Raw genomic sequence first — 15,005 nt, 5'->3', positions numbered from 1 at the left:
GAGGCTTTCAGAGATCGGGTGAATTCAGACTTGAACAATGGCCATTCATATTAAAGAGGGTGAATGGAGCTCAGGTCCTGGGCTCCATGGCCTCAAATTAGTGTGTGGAGTCAAAAGTATACCACCCCCACTAATCTTAGACACTGCGGCTGTGGTGCACCAACAAAGATTCATCTTTAAACCTGATTAAATCATGGTTTAACTTTAAATTCTGTTACCTTTAAACTAGCTTAAAATAAAGGAAGATTACATTTAACCCTCTCTTTAAACCACAGTTTAGACTTAATTCTAAAAGTGTGATCCGGTTTTAATTGTGAACTCCCATTTGAGGAGGTTTAACCTTTCAAATGGCTGCCGTTTTTAGATGGATTGATAAAGGCTGACTAACTTTTTAGCTAGCCAGCAAACAATATAATGTTTTTTTCTTACGTTTTAGCAAGCTAGCAAAGAGTGTAACATTTTGCTGACTTGTCTGTAATGCAGTGTAATGCTGTTATGTTAAATACAGAGCAGATGGAAGTTAAAATAGTGGGTAAAAATAGTTTACAACTGTTTTTTAAGTAAAAAATGCTTTACCCCCCTTCCCACAGACAGCACTTTTATTTTTATTTATTTGTTTTTTGTTTTTTGTTTGTTTTTTTATTTTAATTTGGGTTAGCAAGCATGTTGATTTTAGTTTTTAATTATGCAGCTGCTTAATTTTAAGTCTGGATTTATTAAACCTGGTTTTGTAAACACTCATTTTAGGTGAAATTAATGTTTGTTCGTGCGACCCAGTCAATATGTTGGGTGGGACTGACATAAGATGCCTGATACTGAGGGTTTCTCATATAATAAGAGGTATACACCAGACAGTTCAGATTTTTTCTGTTCCTCAATGCTGATGGTGTCTGTGGTTCAACTTGGCAACTTTGTGCAGGTCTTTAACTGTCCGACTCAGCTCAGGGATTAGCCAGCTGCACAGCGCGAGGGGAGGGGCTCCACATTCCAGCTCTGCACTTCTGTGTATGTGTGTGTGTGTAAAGAGAGTGAGGGGCCCTCTGAGCTAATTGGCAAGGAGGGTGACAAAGGTGGTCCCCTTCAAAAGAGAAACCCTGGTGAGATGTTCACACACGAGAGGAGGAGGAGGGCAAGAAAGCGAGTTTTTAGGAGGTAGAGAAGGGGAGTTTCGGAGTGGCTTTCAGATTTCTGAGTTATTCCTTATGATCTTCCCCATCCTGGACCTGCGATGAAGGTGGTGGTTGCTCATTTTTAGGGTCATGAGTGCCGGTTTGATGGACCATTTTGAAGAGAAAAGAGGGCTGAATGTATTTGAGGCAGCTGTGGAAGTGAAGGTTGGATGAGGAGGATGAGTAAAGTAAAAGTGGAAGGGAGCATCATGTCATACTTGTCACAGAGTGAGACTGACAGCAGCCCCAAAGACTGTGAGTAACTCAGAAACTTTTCTTATGACCTAAAGTTTATTGAATTTCACATTTCAGCAACGTAGAACCACATCCTATGGAAACCCAACACAATCTCCAAACAGCACCAGAATAATAGACAATAAAATAATGGGTAAAAAAAAAGACTAATACACTGAATAAAAAAATGTGTGAACTTAAAAAAGTTAATGAAAATATAAGGTAATTTTGTATGGTTCAAAACAGACTTTCTTTGAAAAACTTGAAATTAATTCAGTTGTACCTCAGACAACATGTTCATTGAGCTTAAGGTATGAAGTTGAACCAACAACTCTTCAGTCACACTGACACACATTACAAATCAATTTGATTTCCATTTGAATTTTCTCAGTTTGAAATGTGACTTTTCACTTTACACAAAGAACTTCTGGCTGTTGGATCTACAGTGTTCCAGCACTGACACAAAGACATTTATTAATTCATTAAATTTTAGTATATAGTATAGTATAGTAAAGTATAGGAGGATGGGGACTGAATTCAATACTAACCTTCTTCATGGTTTGCAATATTTTCATACCACCTTAGCACTTTTATATGACCAAGAGATGAGTGCTTAAGCAGTGTCCATGTTTCTTTCCTCTGTACCATCATCACACCAAACCTCTCACAAACTTAGAAACTTTGTGTTTCATCAGAGACACATCTTAAACTGTTACAGTTGTTACAACTTAACACTGTGTTTACCAGTGACCTGATAATAATACATTAAAATAAAATTGTTTTCATATGACTTTGTCACATTTCTTGCAAAGTACAATTCCAGAAGTGTCAGTCAAGTTATCTCTTAGTTTTAGATAGCTAGCAAACAATATATCTTTTTAATCTTTGGCTAGCTTGGAAACAATGCAATGCTTTTTTAGTGGTTTAGCTGGCAAACACTTTTTGTCATCTTTTTAGCTAACTAGAAAACAGTATAATCTTTGTATTTTTCAGCTAGCTAGCAAATAATGCAATGGGTTTTGTTTTTTTTTTTAGTTAGCTAGCAAACAGTGTCACATTTTGCTGTTTTTTATCCAGTTAACAAACAGTATAAACTTTTTACTTTTTGGCTACCTAGCAAACAATGCTGTTGAAGATCCCAACAGCACTCAAATTTCTTCTTCTTCTTCTTCCTATTATTATTATTATTATTATTATTATTATTATTATTAGCAGTAGTAGTAGAAGTTTACATTTATTTGTTTTAATTTGGCAAGCAAGTATCTGTATCTTGTATTTTTACTGTCTTGTGAATAAACTTGAATTGATGAGAAATGCTTTCATTTACACTCCAACAGTTTACTCTCTGTTGTGGTCGTGCTTTCAGTACTGTCAGTCTTGTGTCCTTGTTATATGTGTGCAGTGAATGTGGTGGCCATGCTGCATAACTTCTGGGAGAAGAGGCAGATGAGTCAGTCAAATGGTTCTTCCAGTGAATCTGATGGTTCTGTCGGGGACGGAGCCGTCCAGGCAGAGAGTTTGCTGCTGTACGAGTCTGCGCCATCACCTGGTCCCCCGTACATCTGCTACGTCACCCTGCCTGGAGGAAGCTGTTTTGGAAACTATAAGGTGTGTTTATCATCATCAGTGCTGCCTGGCAGGAGTTCTACACCTGGTAGTTAATCTAACTGCACTGTGTCAATGAGAACTAACACCAGTTATGTTTCATGTAAAGACAGAAATGACACCATCATATTCAGATAATATATAATATTTAGATCCTTTACTGGAGCAAAAGTACTAACATCCATGGGTGCCAACAAAAATGCACAAGTATCTTAAATTTGTGTTTAAGTGCAACCTTTGAGTGAATACAATACAATATGATATGATATGATATACGATATATGACATGATAGTATAGGATATGATACGGTATGAAACAATACAATATAATATGATACAGTACAATACAATGCAATATGATACGATATGATACTATTTGATACGATACGAAATGATACAATATGATACAGTATGATACGATATGATATGATATCATAAAATACATCTTAATTGTCAGTATACACTGAAATTTTGCATTCTTGGGAAAGTCAAACTCGTACAAAACACATCAAACAGCCATGACAAATATACAGTGCATACATTTTATATCCTGTGGATTTAGATCTCAATTAGCGGCACAGTGATTTTTTTAGCAACAGGACAGACTAATGTATAAATGTACATAGTTGAATTCATCATGTTGTGAGTACAAATACAAAACATAAGCTAAAGGTTAGTGATGCATGATGCAGGTGGTATTTATCTCTTGAGGGTGAAAATTGTAACATCACTTGCAAATGTAACAAAAGCACATTATCAATTTACTGCTGCAGTTTCCACATACTTTACATGGTAATTATTCTTTTTAATCTGCCATTGCTTGACTTCATTTTGCCGCAGCAGCACAAAATAGATCTCAACTAAATTCCAAAGCAGAACATCAAGTTTTAAGTATTAGTATTCAGAGGTACCTGCTTCCACGCAGCTCTTGAAGGCCATAAACACACAGTCACACACACTTTTAAGGTTATTTTAAATTGATGTTGTTCTGTTTAAATCCCACAAAGCCTCTCAATGGGCTCATTGTGACCCAGACAGCAACCCTTGGCTCAGAGAAGGCATGTGATTGGTCATCTGTGAATGCCTCTAATGTGTTAATCTCATTTTTGATTTGAGTTCTAATCCCATGATTAGCTGCAATGAAGTGTAAAATCATCAAAATGGAACCGAGAGTGTGCAAACATTTACAGACCCTCGCACCCTGAAATTTGTGTTTGTAGTGACCAAGTTTCACGTCCTCCCTCTCTTTTTGTGCTGCGTTTGACATTTTAACCCTTCATGTTCATTATATCCTCATCCTCAGGTGTGTGACACTCAGGCCGAGGCTCGGAGGGATGCAGCTCGCGTGGCTCTGATGAACTCACTCGTAAACGAGCTGCCATGTCGACGCATCAACCATGAGTTCATCACTCAGAGTCTGCAGCAGGCAGCCACAGACAGTGCTGTGAGTGTTTGCCAGTGGAAACACACAGTATGACACCTTGTTACGAGGCAGAAGGAGAGTGTTTAGTCTCAACATGAACTCTTGTCTCTGTTAAGGTCTCTATTGAAGATGCATGTGATTCAAGCACCAGTATAGGAACCTACAGTTTGCTGCTCCACTCCTACATAGGAAGGACCATGCTGGAGTTCCAGGTAAAACATAAAGCCAGAGCCTATTTTGCAGAGGTGGCAAAAGTACAAACACTCTTTACTCAAATAGAAGTACAGATACTTTTGTAAAAAAAAAAAAGTACTATGGTAAAAGAAGAAGTACTAATTCTTTACTCAAGTAAACGTGAAAAGGTACAGGCTATGAAATGTACTCAAAGTTACAAGTGTTTCCGTGAAAAGTTAACTGAACCTCACCTCTCTGTGAATCGAGTTCTCCCTCTCTTGTCTGTTTCCTCCTGTTTGTTTGTCTGTTTTCATCGTTTTTCTTTGTTACTGTTTTGTGTTGTTTTTGTCTTGTTGCATAATTTTTGTTGTGTTCATCTTGTTATGTCTCTTACATCATTTTCAACTTATTACATATTTTATGCCATTTTTGTCTTATATTTTTTACGTTGTTTCGTATTGTTACGTATTTCACATCACTTTCATCTTGTTATATCTTTTATGTTGTTTTTGTCTTGTCATGTCTTCTTATGTCTTTTACAGTATTTTTGTCTTGTTACATATTTTACTAATTTTCATTTTGTTACGTCTTTTATGTTGTTTTCATCTCTTTTGACTTGTTGCGTCTTCTTATGTCTTTTTCGTCATTTTTGTTTGTTATTTATTTTATGTTGTTTTCTTCTTGTTTTGCTGTTTTCATCATGTTGCATAGTTTACTGTGGTTGCATTTTGTTATGTCTTCTGTGGTTTTCATTTTGTTACATATTTTACATCATTTTCATCTTGTTACATCGTTTTCATCTTACTACGTCTTGTTATGTCATTTTCATCTTATGTCTTTTATGTCTCATTACGTCTTTCATATCATCTTTGACTTGTTCCATATTTTATGCCATTAATGTCTTGTTACGTCTTTTCTGTTTTCGTCTTGTTACAGCTATGTTGTTTTTGTCTTGTTATATATTTATGTCGTTTATATTATTATATCCTCAAGTTGTTTTTGTCTTTTACAGGATTTTTATCTCGTTACATTGTTTTCATCTGTTACATTTGTCATCCATGATTGAGGGATTCACCAAGGAATCATCTTTTCTATATGTTATTGTTCATGCTTTTAGGTTGTAATCAGTATTGTTGAGAAGGTGACGTGCAAAGTTGCAGAATAAAACAATCAGTAATTCCCCTCAAATGCATTGAAATGAAAGTAACTAGCCTGTTTTGGAAATCCAAGGAGTAGAAAGAACAGATATTTGTGTCACAATGTAGAGAAAATCTATCGAAGTACAGTACAAAGTATTTGCACATAGTTAGCTTCCATCGCTGCTGTATTTTCTCGTAAATGTGCTCATAAATCATGTGAGGTCATGTGATAATAGTGTGAAAGATCTAGTTTGTTCAAAGAATTCAGGCTTTTTGAAGTGATACTTTGCACTAAGGGATCTTAAATAGTGTATTTATAATTGGAACCCCTATTAAAGTATGATTATTTTACATGATTAGAAATTATGAAGCCAAACATAACAAGAGTCACAGTCACTGGGTGGTAATTCCACCCTCCATTGTTATTATTACACCCCAAGTCTATTTTTGCCTGTTTATTTCTACTCCATCTCACCCTCATTCAGGCCCCAGCAGGGAGTCCCGGTATGAAACACCTAATATTTCTACGTTTGTGTAAATAAGCATATGTCTGCAGACAGAAAGCTATTAGCAAGAGGAAATGGGTTCATTATCATTCCTGCTAAAGCATGGCACAGAGTGATGAAGCACTTCCAAGTAATACACACACCTCCATAAGGGCATTCATGTACACTTACACATTGAAATACATCCACACACAGTATTAACCATATGGTATGCAGCTGTTGGTAATTTATTTAGTAAATCTGAGTCTAAGTCTGATAGTGTGGTTAGACAGACGGATAAACAAGTAGCAGAGGGCAGATGCACAGCTGGAAATAGAGTAAACAGGTCAGCAGGTACAACATGGACTTCAACCTCAAACAACTTACGTGTCATATTTTCCATCTGTCTCTCAGATCAATGTCAGTTAATCTATAGACTGTCTTTGTGTTTAACACTAATTTCACAAGTTCTTAATACGTGGCAGCTGTTCAGCCAGACAGTGTTTGTAAATCAGGGTGAAACCTACCTGCTGCATAAAGATTTTTTCAAACATTTTTTCAAACCTGCTATCCACAGTTTAGGTGAGTTCAAGAAGTATCTATATAACATGTGTGTGTGTGTGTGTGTGTGTGTGTGTGTGTGTGTGTGTGTGTGTGTGTGTGTGTGTGTGTGTGTGTGTGTGTGTGTGTTCATTCTCACCCATTCCTGTCTCTCCATCTGTAGGAGATGATGACAGTTTTTCAGTTGTTGCACTGGAACGGGACGCTGAAGGCTCTGAGGGAAAGACAGTGCTCTCGACAGGTATAGGCCAATCAAGTACATAATACATCCCTGGTTTCAGCTAACTTTGATGAAGTATCAGGAGCCCGTTTACAGAGAAGAGTCTAAGATAGGATTTATTTAATGTGACTGCTACGTAACTATGATTCCTTATTTTCTTTCCTCCTCTTCAGAGTGTGATTGCTTATTACTCTCAGAAAGGACTTGATGAGTACATGCGCAGCAGCTTGGCTCTGGATTGGCTTGGACGGGAGCAGAGGTCCCCAGGGCGCCTCGGAGAGGAGCTGCAGGTGGCGCAGAGAGAGCTTGTGTTGGCCCGACGGCGAGGCATAGAGCTTCGCTTCTACAAGGAAAAGACAGAGATCCTCAGTTTGGCTCTGAGTCAAGCATACATTCACCACACCCCTGACCCCTTTAGCCAGGTGCCAAGTCACACATCCAAGCAAGAACAACTTCCTTTACACACATTATACAGCCAGGACACAGACATCCAGATGACCCCGCCCTGCAGTCCTTCATCGAGCCTCCATAAAAACACAAAGCAAACAGTCTGTCAAATCTCTGGCAAACACAGACCTTCCAACAGCCCGTCACCATGCTCACAGCAGACCTGTGTGCCTCTAAATGATTCTGAATAGACTGAAGCACAAAGTAAAGGATGGATGATAAATGTTGTTCCTGGGACCATAGTGCAGAAACTGTCTAACTTGCAGATCCTTCTTTTACTGTTTGGTAACATTTTCAAATTAGGCTTAGGACCTGGTTTAGGAAAATAATCCATTACAGATGAGCAGTTGCTGAGTCAATGTCCCTATTCTAACTTTAGATGGGAAAAGTGTTTTACAGGAGCATCAGACCTTTCCTAAATCAACTTAAGACTGGGTCGGGGCCCACAGGTGGGTTACAGGAGATTTTATTTGGGTCTCTAAATAAATAAAAGCCTATGGAAGAAATTTGACATATTTAAGATTTAAAATGCGTCTATTATTTCAATGACGGGAAAAACTGAGAACCTGTTAATTCTGCCAAAATGCACTTGTTTTGTCTCATTTATGACATAGGCTAAAATGTTCTATTTTTTCCTGATGATCTGAAATAAAAATAATAAGATAGCCTGTTAAATTAGCTTTAATACATTAATTTCTAACTCATGAAGTATTTCAAATGTGTATGATTTCAATATAATGCTTCAAGAACACAAGGTGAGGCAGAAATTGCAGTAAAATGGTCAGGAATGTTTATTTATGCACAAATTAAATCTTTCCGATATTTATTTTTAAGGCCTAAATTGACTTGCAATGGTTTGTAATATTTAAAAAGTGGGTCCCCAGAAAAAAAAAGTTTGAGAAACACTGTCTTAAACTGTCCTAAATTTCATTTTTCCACCTGTAATAGTAGCTAATTTACTAACTACCTGATGATCGTGTTTGTGAGCAGTATCTAACGGTACTGTTAGCTAACAAACTAGTCTGTTGGGTGCTTTTTTAATTGTTTTTACACAATGGATGCTGGATATGTTCACAGACTGTTTCTGCTGTCTTAGCCCACTTTGTTTTCTTTATCTACCAAGTTAGCATTGTTGTAAATATCCCAAAAAGAACATCTTTGGATTTCTCTGCAGATGTTACCAACTCCTCTAACTCCTATGTCTTGAAGTTAAGTGTCTATCATTATTTTTGCTCCATTTTTTAAATATATTTCAATGTATGTTTAGAAAAATACCAGTTGCAAAGTTGTTTAGCTCTGTGAGATGAGAAATGTAGTGTTGGTTGCTAGATAATAGACATAAAAGCTGATAAGCAGTATTTGACTGAGCATTTAGGATTTCTTTACCTGAGGTAAGGATTTCTAAAGTTTGCGGGATTATAAACTCTTCCTGATAGGAAGTTTCTATTACATGGCTCTAGGTTTTATGTAAACATAAGAGTTCTGTAATCATGAGAGTTACAAACATTAATTATGAATTTGCGTATTAATAATGCTCTAACCTTATTAACACCCTTTAATGAGTCTTGGCCTATAAGATTTAAAGATGTATATTGTGTATGTTCAACTTCAACTACATGAAATACAGCATTCAGAAGATTTAGAGCAGGAAAAATAGTTAAATTGTAGCCGTGACCATCTATTGTTTTGTGTGAAGAGCACTCTATTTTACTGCCTTACCTTTTATGTATGTTCATTTATGTTGTTTGAGAAGTACAAAATGTGACTTGTAGCTTTAAATACTTATGAACTGCTTCACATACCAGCAAGTTAGTACTGTTCTGTGCCTCACTGTTCCTCTGTCCTCGTCTGTGTAGCATGTAATTTGGTGTATAAATTCAAAACTCAATGGGAATCACTTTGTCAGGGCAGTTCAGGATACTATCTGACTGTGTGACATGTTGGGTGACATGTTGCTGGATGCTATGACAATATTGGACACATTGGACAACAGCAGCAGGATATAAAATCAAGGAGATTAGTGTATGATACAAGAGTCAGCACTTACTATGTTCTCGGTATTACTGACATCATGATATCTTGATGGTAATATACATATGTATATGTATGTGTAGACCTGGAACGTTCAGTTGTCTTAGGTTTGGTTGAGTCCTGGGAGTGAATGCATTTAAAGGGAAAAATAAAAAAAATTTAAAAAGTCATTGTAATATACGTTTATAAATATTTTTTTTCTCTTACTCATGACCCACATGTGTATTCATGTGAAAACTGTTGAAAATTAAGTATGTAGTCTATTAAAGACTAAATTATTGAGAAATTATTCATTATAATTTAATAAACTGAGGGAACTGGGGGGCTTGTTTAAAGTTAGAGACCCTCATTCCTCTCTGGGAATTTTAAGCACTTATATTTGACATAATATTTGGAGCATTTTATTTATTTACTGTCTTGTTTTGGTTTAATTGGTTGGTATAATTTGTTCTCAGGTCTCAGAAATTAAAATTCACTCACCCTCATGCCAATTGAAGGTTGGGTTTAGTTTTCGTGTCCACAAAACACTGCTCGAGTTTTCACAGGAAAATGGCTTTACAGAATCACAATTAAACAATTAAAGGCAAAAAGCCCCAAAAATAATCTTGAAAAAAAAAGAATCACTCAAACAAAGGAAGTGAATGGTGAGCAGTTTCAAATGTAAAAAAAAGGTGTACTTTCCCTTTAATAAATCTTAACTAACAAAACATTCAATGAAGCAAAATCTATAGTTGAACTGAAAGCTTGAAATTGATTAAACTGATGGTTAATAACTCCATCCAGGTATCAAAACAGTCCAATATCTAGGACTTTTCCAGAAGAGGAAGAAATATTCAGATTTATTTTAACTTCAGCAAAAATAATTGAAATTAATTAATTAGATAATAAACAAATAAATAAACTTGTACTATTGTTATTGTTGTTGTTGTTGTTGTTGTTGTTGCTACGTACATACATTTCTACGTAAGTACAGTGCGTTTGACTTTTGGTGTGTAACTTTTGGTTTGTGTGCACATATGACACTGTTTGGTCTCTCTGGCTCGCCGTAGAGAGGTGGAGTAGTCACGTGATCTCAGATTGTGATCGCTGAGTTCCTGAACAAACAAAACAAATGACAGCTGACCAGCGGAAGGGGCTACCGCCGCATGTCACCTGCTTCGACGTGTCCAAATCTTATTTTGGTAGTTTGAGCAATAATAAGGAGAACATATTCGCCGCTGGATAAGAGATTAAATTGGACGAAGAGACCGTAACGAGCTAAGAGCTACATGTTAGCTTAGCTTAGCTTCTGTAGAGCGTCTTCAGACATGTAGCTAGGACTTTCATCAGCTTAGACTGGTTTCGTTTTCCAAAAATGTCTTCTCTGGATATCATGTCCACACTGAGAGACATGTTAGTTGTTGCCTTGGTGTCCTCTGCCTGCGACTTATGCCACCCGGTCATACACGAGTGTTTTGTTTACATCCAGTGACAGCCAGTGTTTATCTGGACAACACAGCCACTCAGACACTCGCTGCTTATCACTGCTCACACCTCGCTAGCTCCTCCAGCTAATGTTTGCTGTTTAGTTTATACATGAAGACTGCTCGTTTTCTGTCGGTTTCCACCAGGAGACACCTCAGTCAGCTGTTTGTCAATGTGATCTGAGCTGTGGGAAACAGCTGAGCAGACAGCAAAGATGGAGGCTGTGAGACCAAAGAAGACCAAGACAAAAAGCAGCGCAAAATCTCAGGTGATTGAACGAAGTCCTTTTATCTCCCCTTTTTGAGATCACAGGTGGAGGGCCCATAAGAAATACATAGAAGAAATTAGGCTTCAAGGCTTTCTGCCAGAAAAGGCTTTCTGTCAGAAATGTTTTTGTTAGAAAGGTTCTGGGAAGTCAGTTATTATTATTAGCAGTAGTATTTTGTATACATATGTATATATTTTATATTGTTTTTATATTTTTATATTAGTATTATTTATTACATGGCTTTGTTGAATACTCTATTCTGACTGGTCAGTTCCAGCAAGGTCTGTTGCAATGGACACAGATCTGATCATAGACTCTGGAGGAACAACAGAGTCATAGCTAACTCACTAAAATAATTTTGAAATTATTATTTTGTGTCAAAGTATTGATAGTTTTTGTACGTTACCATGTAACAAGCAGGATAATGCACAGTGATTAGTGGGGAAATAAACCCCTTCAGGATGAATCAAGACCACCCAGCTTCACATCGGGGTCTAGCATCATCCTGTTAGGATTTATTTAATAATAATGACCTGCTCACTGTACACATGTTCTATATATTATACTACTCTGCTGTATTACATTCAGGGCCTGACTGGTACTGAATTTTTGGAGCTGATGCTTATACAGATATTGGGGTAAAAAACTCTGAGATCAATATATCAAACAGTATTCTAAATACAGAATATAATATACAGAATAAACACATTTTTGCAGTAATCCCACAAAAGTGGTTAAGACTTGTGACAGAGGTATGTAATGGAGGAAGGATATTTTATAGTTTAAGGTTTTCATATATGCTTGTGCATACATTTCCATATGCATTATGGCTGCCTGGTCATGGTTGTGCATGTCCTCAGAAATTAATGCTATGTGCACACAAATACTAAAGTAAAGTGCGCTGTTAAAAAGCAAATGTATCTCTTGCTTTACAATAAATGTTACTGTCCATTGTCTAAATATCAGAGTGCAGTAAACTTTCACTGGTGCTTTCAGTAATTATAAATAAACACAAATAGAGCCAAATATCTGCAATCTACATTAAGTTATGTTAAAAAAAACTTTACATACAGGCAAATATAGCAAAATACATAAAATGATACTGATATAGACTGATACAGCTATGCTAGCCCAATTTTGGGTCGATAATAAAAGTCGGCTGATATATTGGTCAGGCTCTTATTACATTACATTATATATTACCTATTGCAACTGCACATTGTTACTGATGACATTACTATTACACTGTATTGCATTGTCATTATTATCATAATATTATATTATTTAATATTATTATATTGTATACAATTATTCTATACCATTATACCATTGTACTGTATATTATTCTACTACGTTTATGCTGTTTATTTGTCCATTTGCTACTCCACTGATAAACTTAAGCTACCTCAATAGACAGTACTTCTATACTACTACTTTACTATAATTTAGGGCTGAAACAGTTATTGACATTGTTGATTAATCTGTCAATTGTTTTCTTGATTAATTGATTAGTTGTTTGGTCTATAGAATGTCACAAAGTAGTTAAAAATGTCAATCAGTGTTTTCCAAAGCTCATGATAACGTCCTTAAATGTCTTGTTTTGTCCACAATGATATTGTGTTTCTTTATAAACACACTCCATCACAATTTCTGCTCATTTGTCACATGGCCTTTATCACATGTATAAAACTACAACACAAGCTGAGTTGTGAACCAAGAATAATTCTTTTTTTGTGTGAGCAGGGTTGGAAGAAGGTGTTCTCAGTTTGAAAGACTATTTTGGAGAACAGATGTATACTTACTGTACTGTATTAGAATTTGTAAAACACTGGTTTTCACAAAAAGAAAAAAAATAAGGGGAAAAAGATAATTTTCTTCTCTGTTTGTTGTTTTATGTTTTCAGCAGGTCAGGAAACAGAAACAGGCAGAGGAAGACAAAAGAGCCACAGCTCCCTCAGCTGACTGTGATGAGGCCTCCACCTCCGGCTTCACTGACATCCCCCTCAGTCTGCCATATCAGGAGCCAGAGGACGAGCAGCAGGAGTCTGTTCAGCCCCCTGAGACCACAGCACCGCCATCAGACCTGCCCTCTGAGAAACAGCCTCAGACCTCCTCATCACAAACTTTACCCACATCAGTGTCAACAAAGGTTTTACCGTCGACTCTGACCTCACAGGGCACAGCGTGTCTGACAGAGTCAAAGGAGGAGGATGGTGGAGTTGCAGCTCAGCAGGCTGAGCTCAAAGTTGCAGCACAGACCACTGAGTTGGGAACAGACACACAGTCATGGAGTCAGCCTTGTGTTTCAGCTCAGTTTCAGATCCCAAATGCCCCAAGTGCCCCTTCTCTGTACCCGTCTCTCCCGACACTGGAGGAGGGCCCTGTGATGCAGCTCTGTGAGGAGGCTGTGAAAAACAGGGAAAGGGGACCTGCAGTGTTGGCACTTCCTGAGCAGGAAACGTCCCCTCCGAGTCTGCAGCCTCTGGAGTCTGTCGCTGAACTTTCAAGGAGCAAACTATACCCAGAATTACCCAAGACAGCGCCAGAAATCCAGGTAATCTCATAAACCAAGATTATGAGAGCAGTTTTGGGTTTTTTATCTTTGCTCAGCAGCGACAGCAGTGGCCAGAGGAATTATGCTTTCTGATTTTCCATCTGTCCTATTTTTTGAAAGTGATATTTTAGGAAAACCTTAAGGGAGTTTCTTCAAATTTGGTACAAGTTGTCACTTGGACTAACCCTAACTCAAGAGAACAAAATTACACACTAATGTCTAACAGGATAAAATGATCAGGTGACGCAAATTCATATGCTGGTGATGCAAGAAGGAGATCCATCATTTGAGCGGCCAGAGTAGGGCTGAACAATTGATTGAAATTTTATCGAAATTACAGTATGGTCAACTGCAATTTTCAAATCACAGGAGGTGCAATATTTGATAAAATCCAATTATTGTTTGTAAAAATATTGTGGTGCTGCTGAGATATGCTGGCCTACACATAAGACTCTACAGACTTATGAAAACATCTTTGTAGGGCTGCAACTAATGATTATTTTCATTATCAAGTAGTCAGATTTTCATTATTAAGCTGACATATGTGGTGGAAAATCTGAAAATGAAGACAGGCACGATGACCAAGATTGTCTTTGTGTTTTTTTAATATGAAAGGCTCAGTACACAGTCACACAGAGTGTAAAAGGAACTGATAATTAATCAAGAGTGTACCTCTGTCATATGGGGTAAAGAAACAAAGAGGTTGGGTCAGGATGATCATAAAGTGCTCATCAGAGGGGTCAGGATGTGCTCGTGTTATCAGAAGTTGTTCTTCCGAAGAGGGAGCTGCGTGTTCAAGGACGAGTAACCAATTAGTGTCTGACAGATCATGAGAACCAACTATGAGGAACAAAATATAGTTCAGCATATATTTTTACCACTACACATATAACTGCATAGTATCTTAAAGTAAATAAAAGTAGATTTAAACTGGTTATGAAAGAGTCTCAGTTTAATACCGATGCCTCTGTGTGCCCTACATAAGTTAACAAGATTGTCAGTGAGACGATTAGTTATTTCTGTGCAGTTACTCTTAATGCCGACTGCCAGGTCAAATTCTCCTTGGAATTGGATGAAACAAAGTTACAGTGAGTAGTGTGTTAACCTGTTAAAAAGAAGCATAAGGAGACTTTTATTTAGATAATTTTATTTTTATATTATATTTTGTGGTTATTAGATGGTAATTCTAGCACTTTTTTCTATAAAGGGCTCAAAAATCAACAAAATATAA

General features: G+C 37.0%; 2 protein-coding genes and 1 long non-coding RNA gene across 6 annotated transcripts in view; 2 read left to right on the top strand and 1 right to left on the bottom strand.

Moving 5' to 3' along the window:
* Nucleotides 1-626: 626 nt before the first annotated feature.
* LOC146320629 (protein limb expression 1-like) lies at nucleotides 627-7,959 on the top strand. 2 transcript variants are annotated; one of them, XM_084729598.1, is made up of 6 exons: nucleotides 627-1,424; nucleotides 2,806-3,011; nucleotides 4,312-4,452; nucleotides 4,548-4,643; nucleotides 6,954-7,031; nucleotides 7,184-7,959. In XM_084729598.1, exons 1-6 carry the CDS (start codon nucleotides 1,340-1,342, stop codon nucleotides 7,646-7,648), a joined length of 1,071 nt encoding a protein of 356 aa, XP_084585724.1. In that variant the 5' UTR covers nucleotides 627-1,339; the 3' UTR covers nucleotides 7,649-7,959. The 2 variants fall into 2 exon arrangements, with proteins under 2 accessions (XP_084585724.1, XP_084585723.1); XM_084729597.1 differs by having other exon boundaries at nucleotides 2,770-3,011.
* On the bottom strand, nucleotides 4,371-7,059 carry LOC146320630 (uncharacterized). Its single transcript, XR_014771505.1, has 3 exons — nucleotides 6,930-7,059; nucleotides 4,596-4,663; nucleotides 4,371-4,488 (listed from the first exon to the last, which is right to left on the bottom strand). It is a non-coding gene; the product is annotated as an uncharacterized LOC146320630 (long non-coding RNA).
* A 2,570-nt stretch (nucleotides 7,960-10,529) lies between the features above and the next one.
* Nucleotides 10,530-15,005, top strand: part of epg5 (ectopic P-granules autophagy protein 5 homolog (C. elegans)) — a 40,311-nt gene continuing 35,835 nt past the window's right edge. Inside the window, exons 1-2 of one of the 3 annotated variants that reach the window (XM_084728954.1) lie at nucleotides 10,530-11,220; nucleotides 13,124-13,774. In XM_084728954.1, the coding sequence (XP_084585080.1) occupies nucleotides 11,167-11,220; nucleotides 13,124-13,774 (705 nt within the window). In that variant the 5' untranslated portion in view covers nucleotides 10,530-11,166. The remainder of the gene's footprint in view (nucleotides 11,221-13,123; nucleotides 13,775-15,005) is intronic. The other 2 variants (XM_084728953.1, XM_084728952.1) reach the window with 2 other exon arrangements.

Source organism: Lutjanus erythropterus, chromosome 10, assembly GCF_056507025.1.
Source record: "Lutjanus erythropterus isolate fLutEry1 chromosome 10, fLutEry1.hap2, whole genome shotgun sequence".
NCBI lineage: Eukaryota > Metazoa > Chordata > Actinopteri > Lutjaniformes > Lutjanidae > Lutjanus > Lutjanus erythropterus.
The sequence above is the reverse complement of the archived record's forward strand: the minus strand, read 5'-3'. Positions and strand labels throughout refer to the sequence as shown.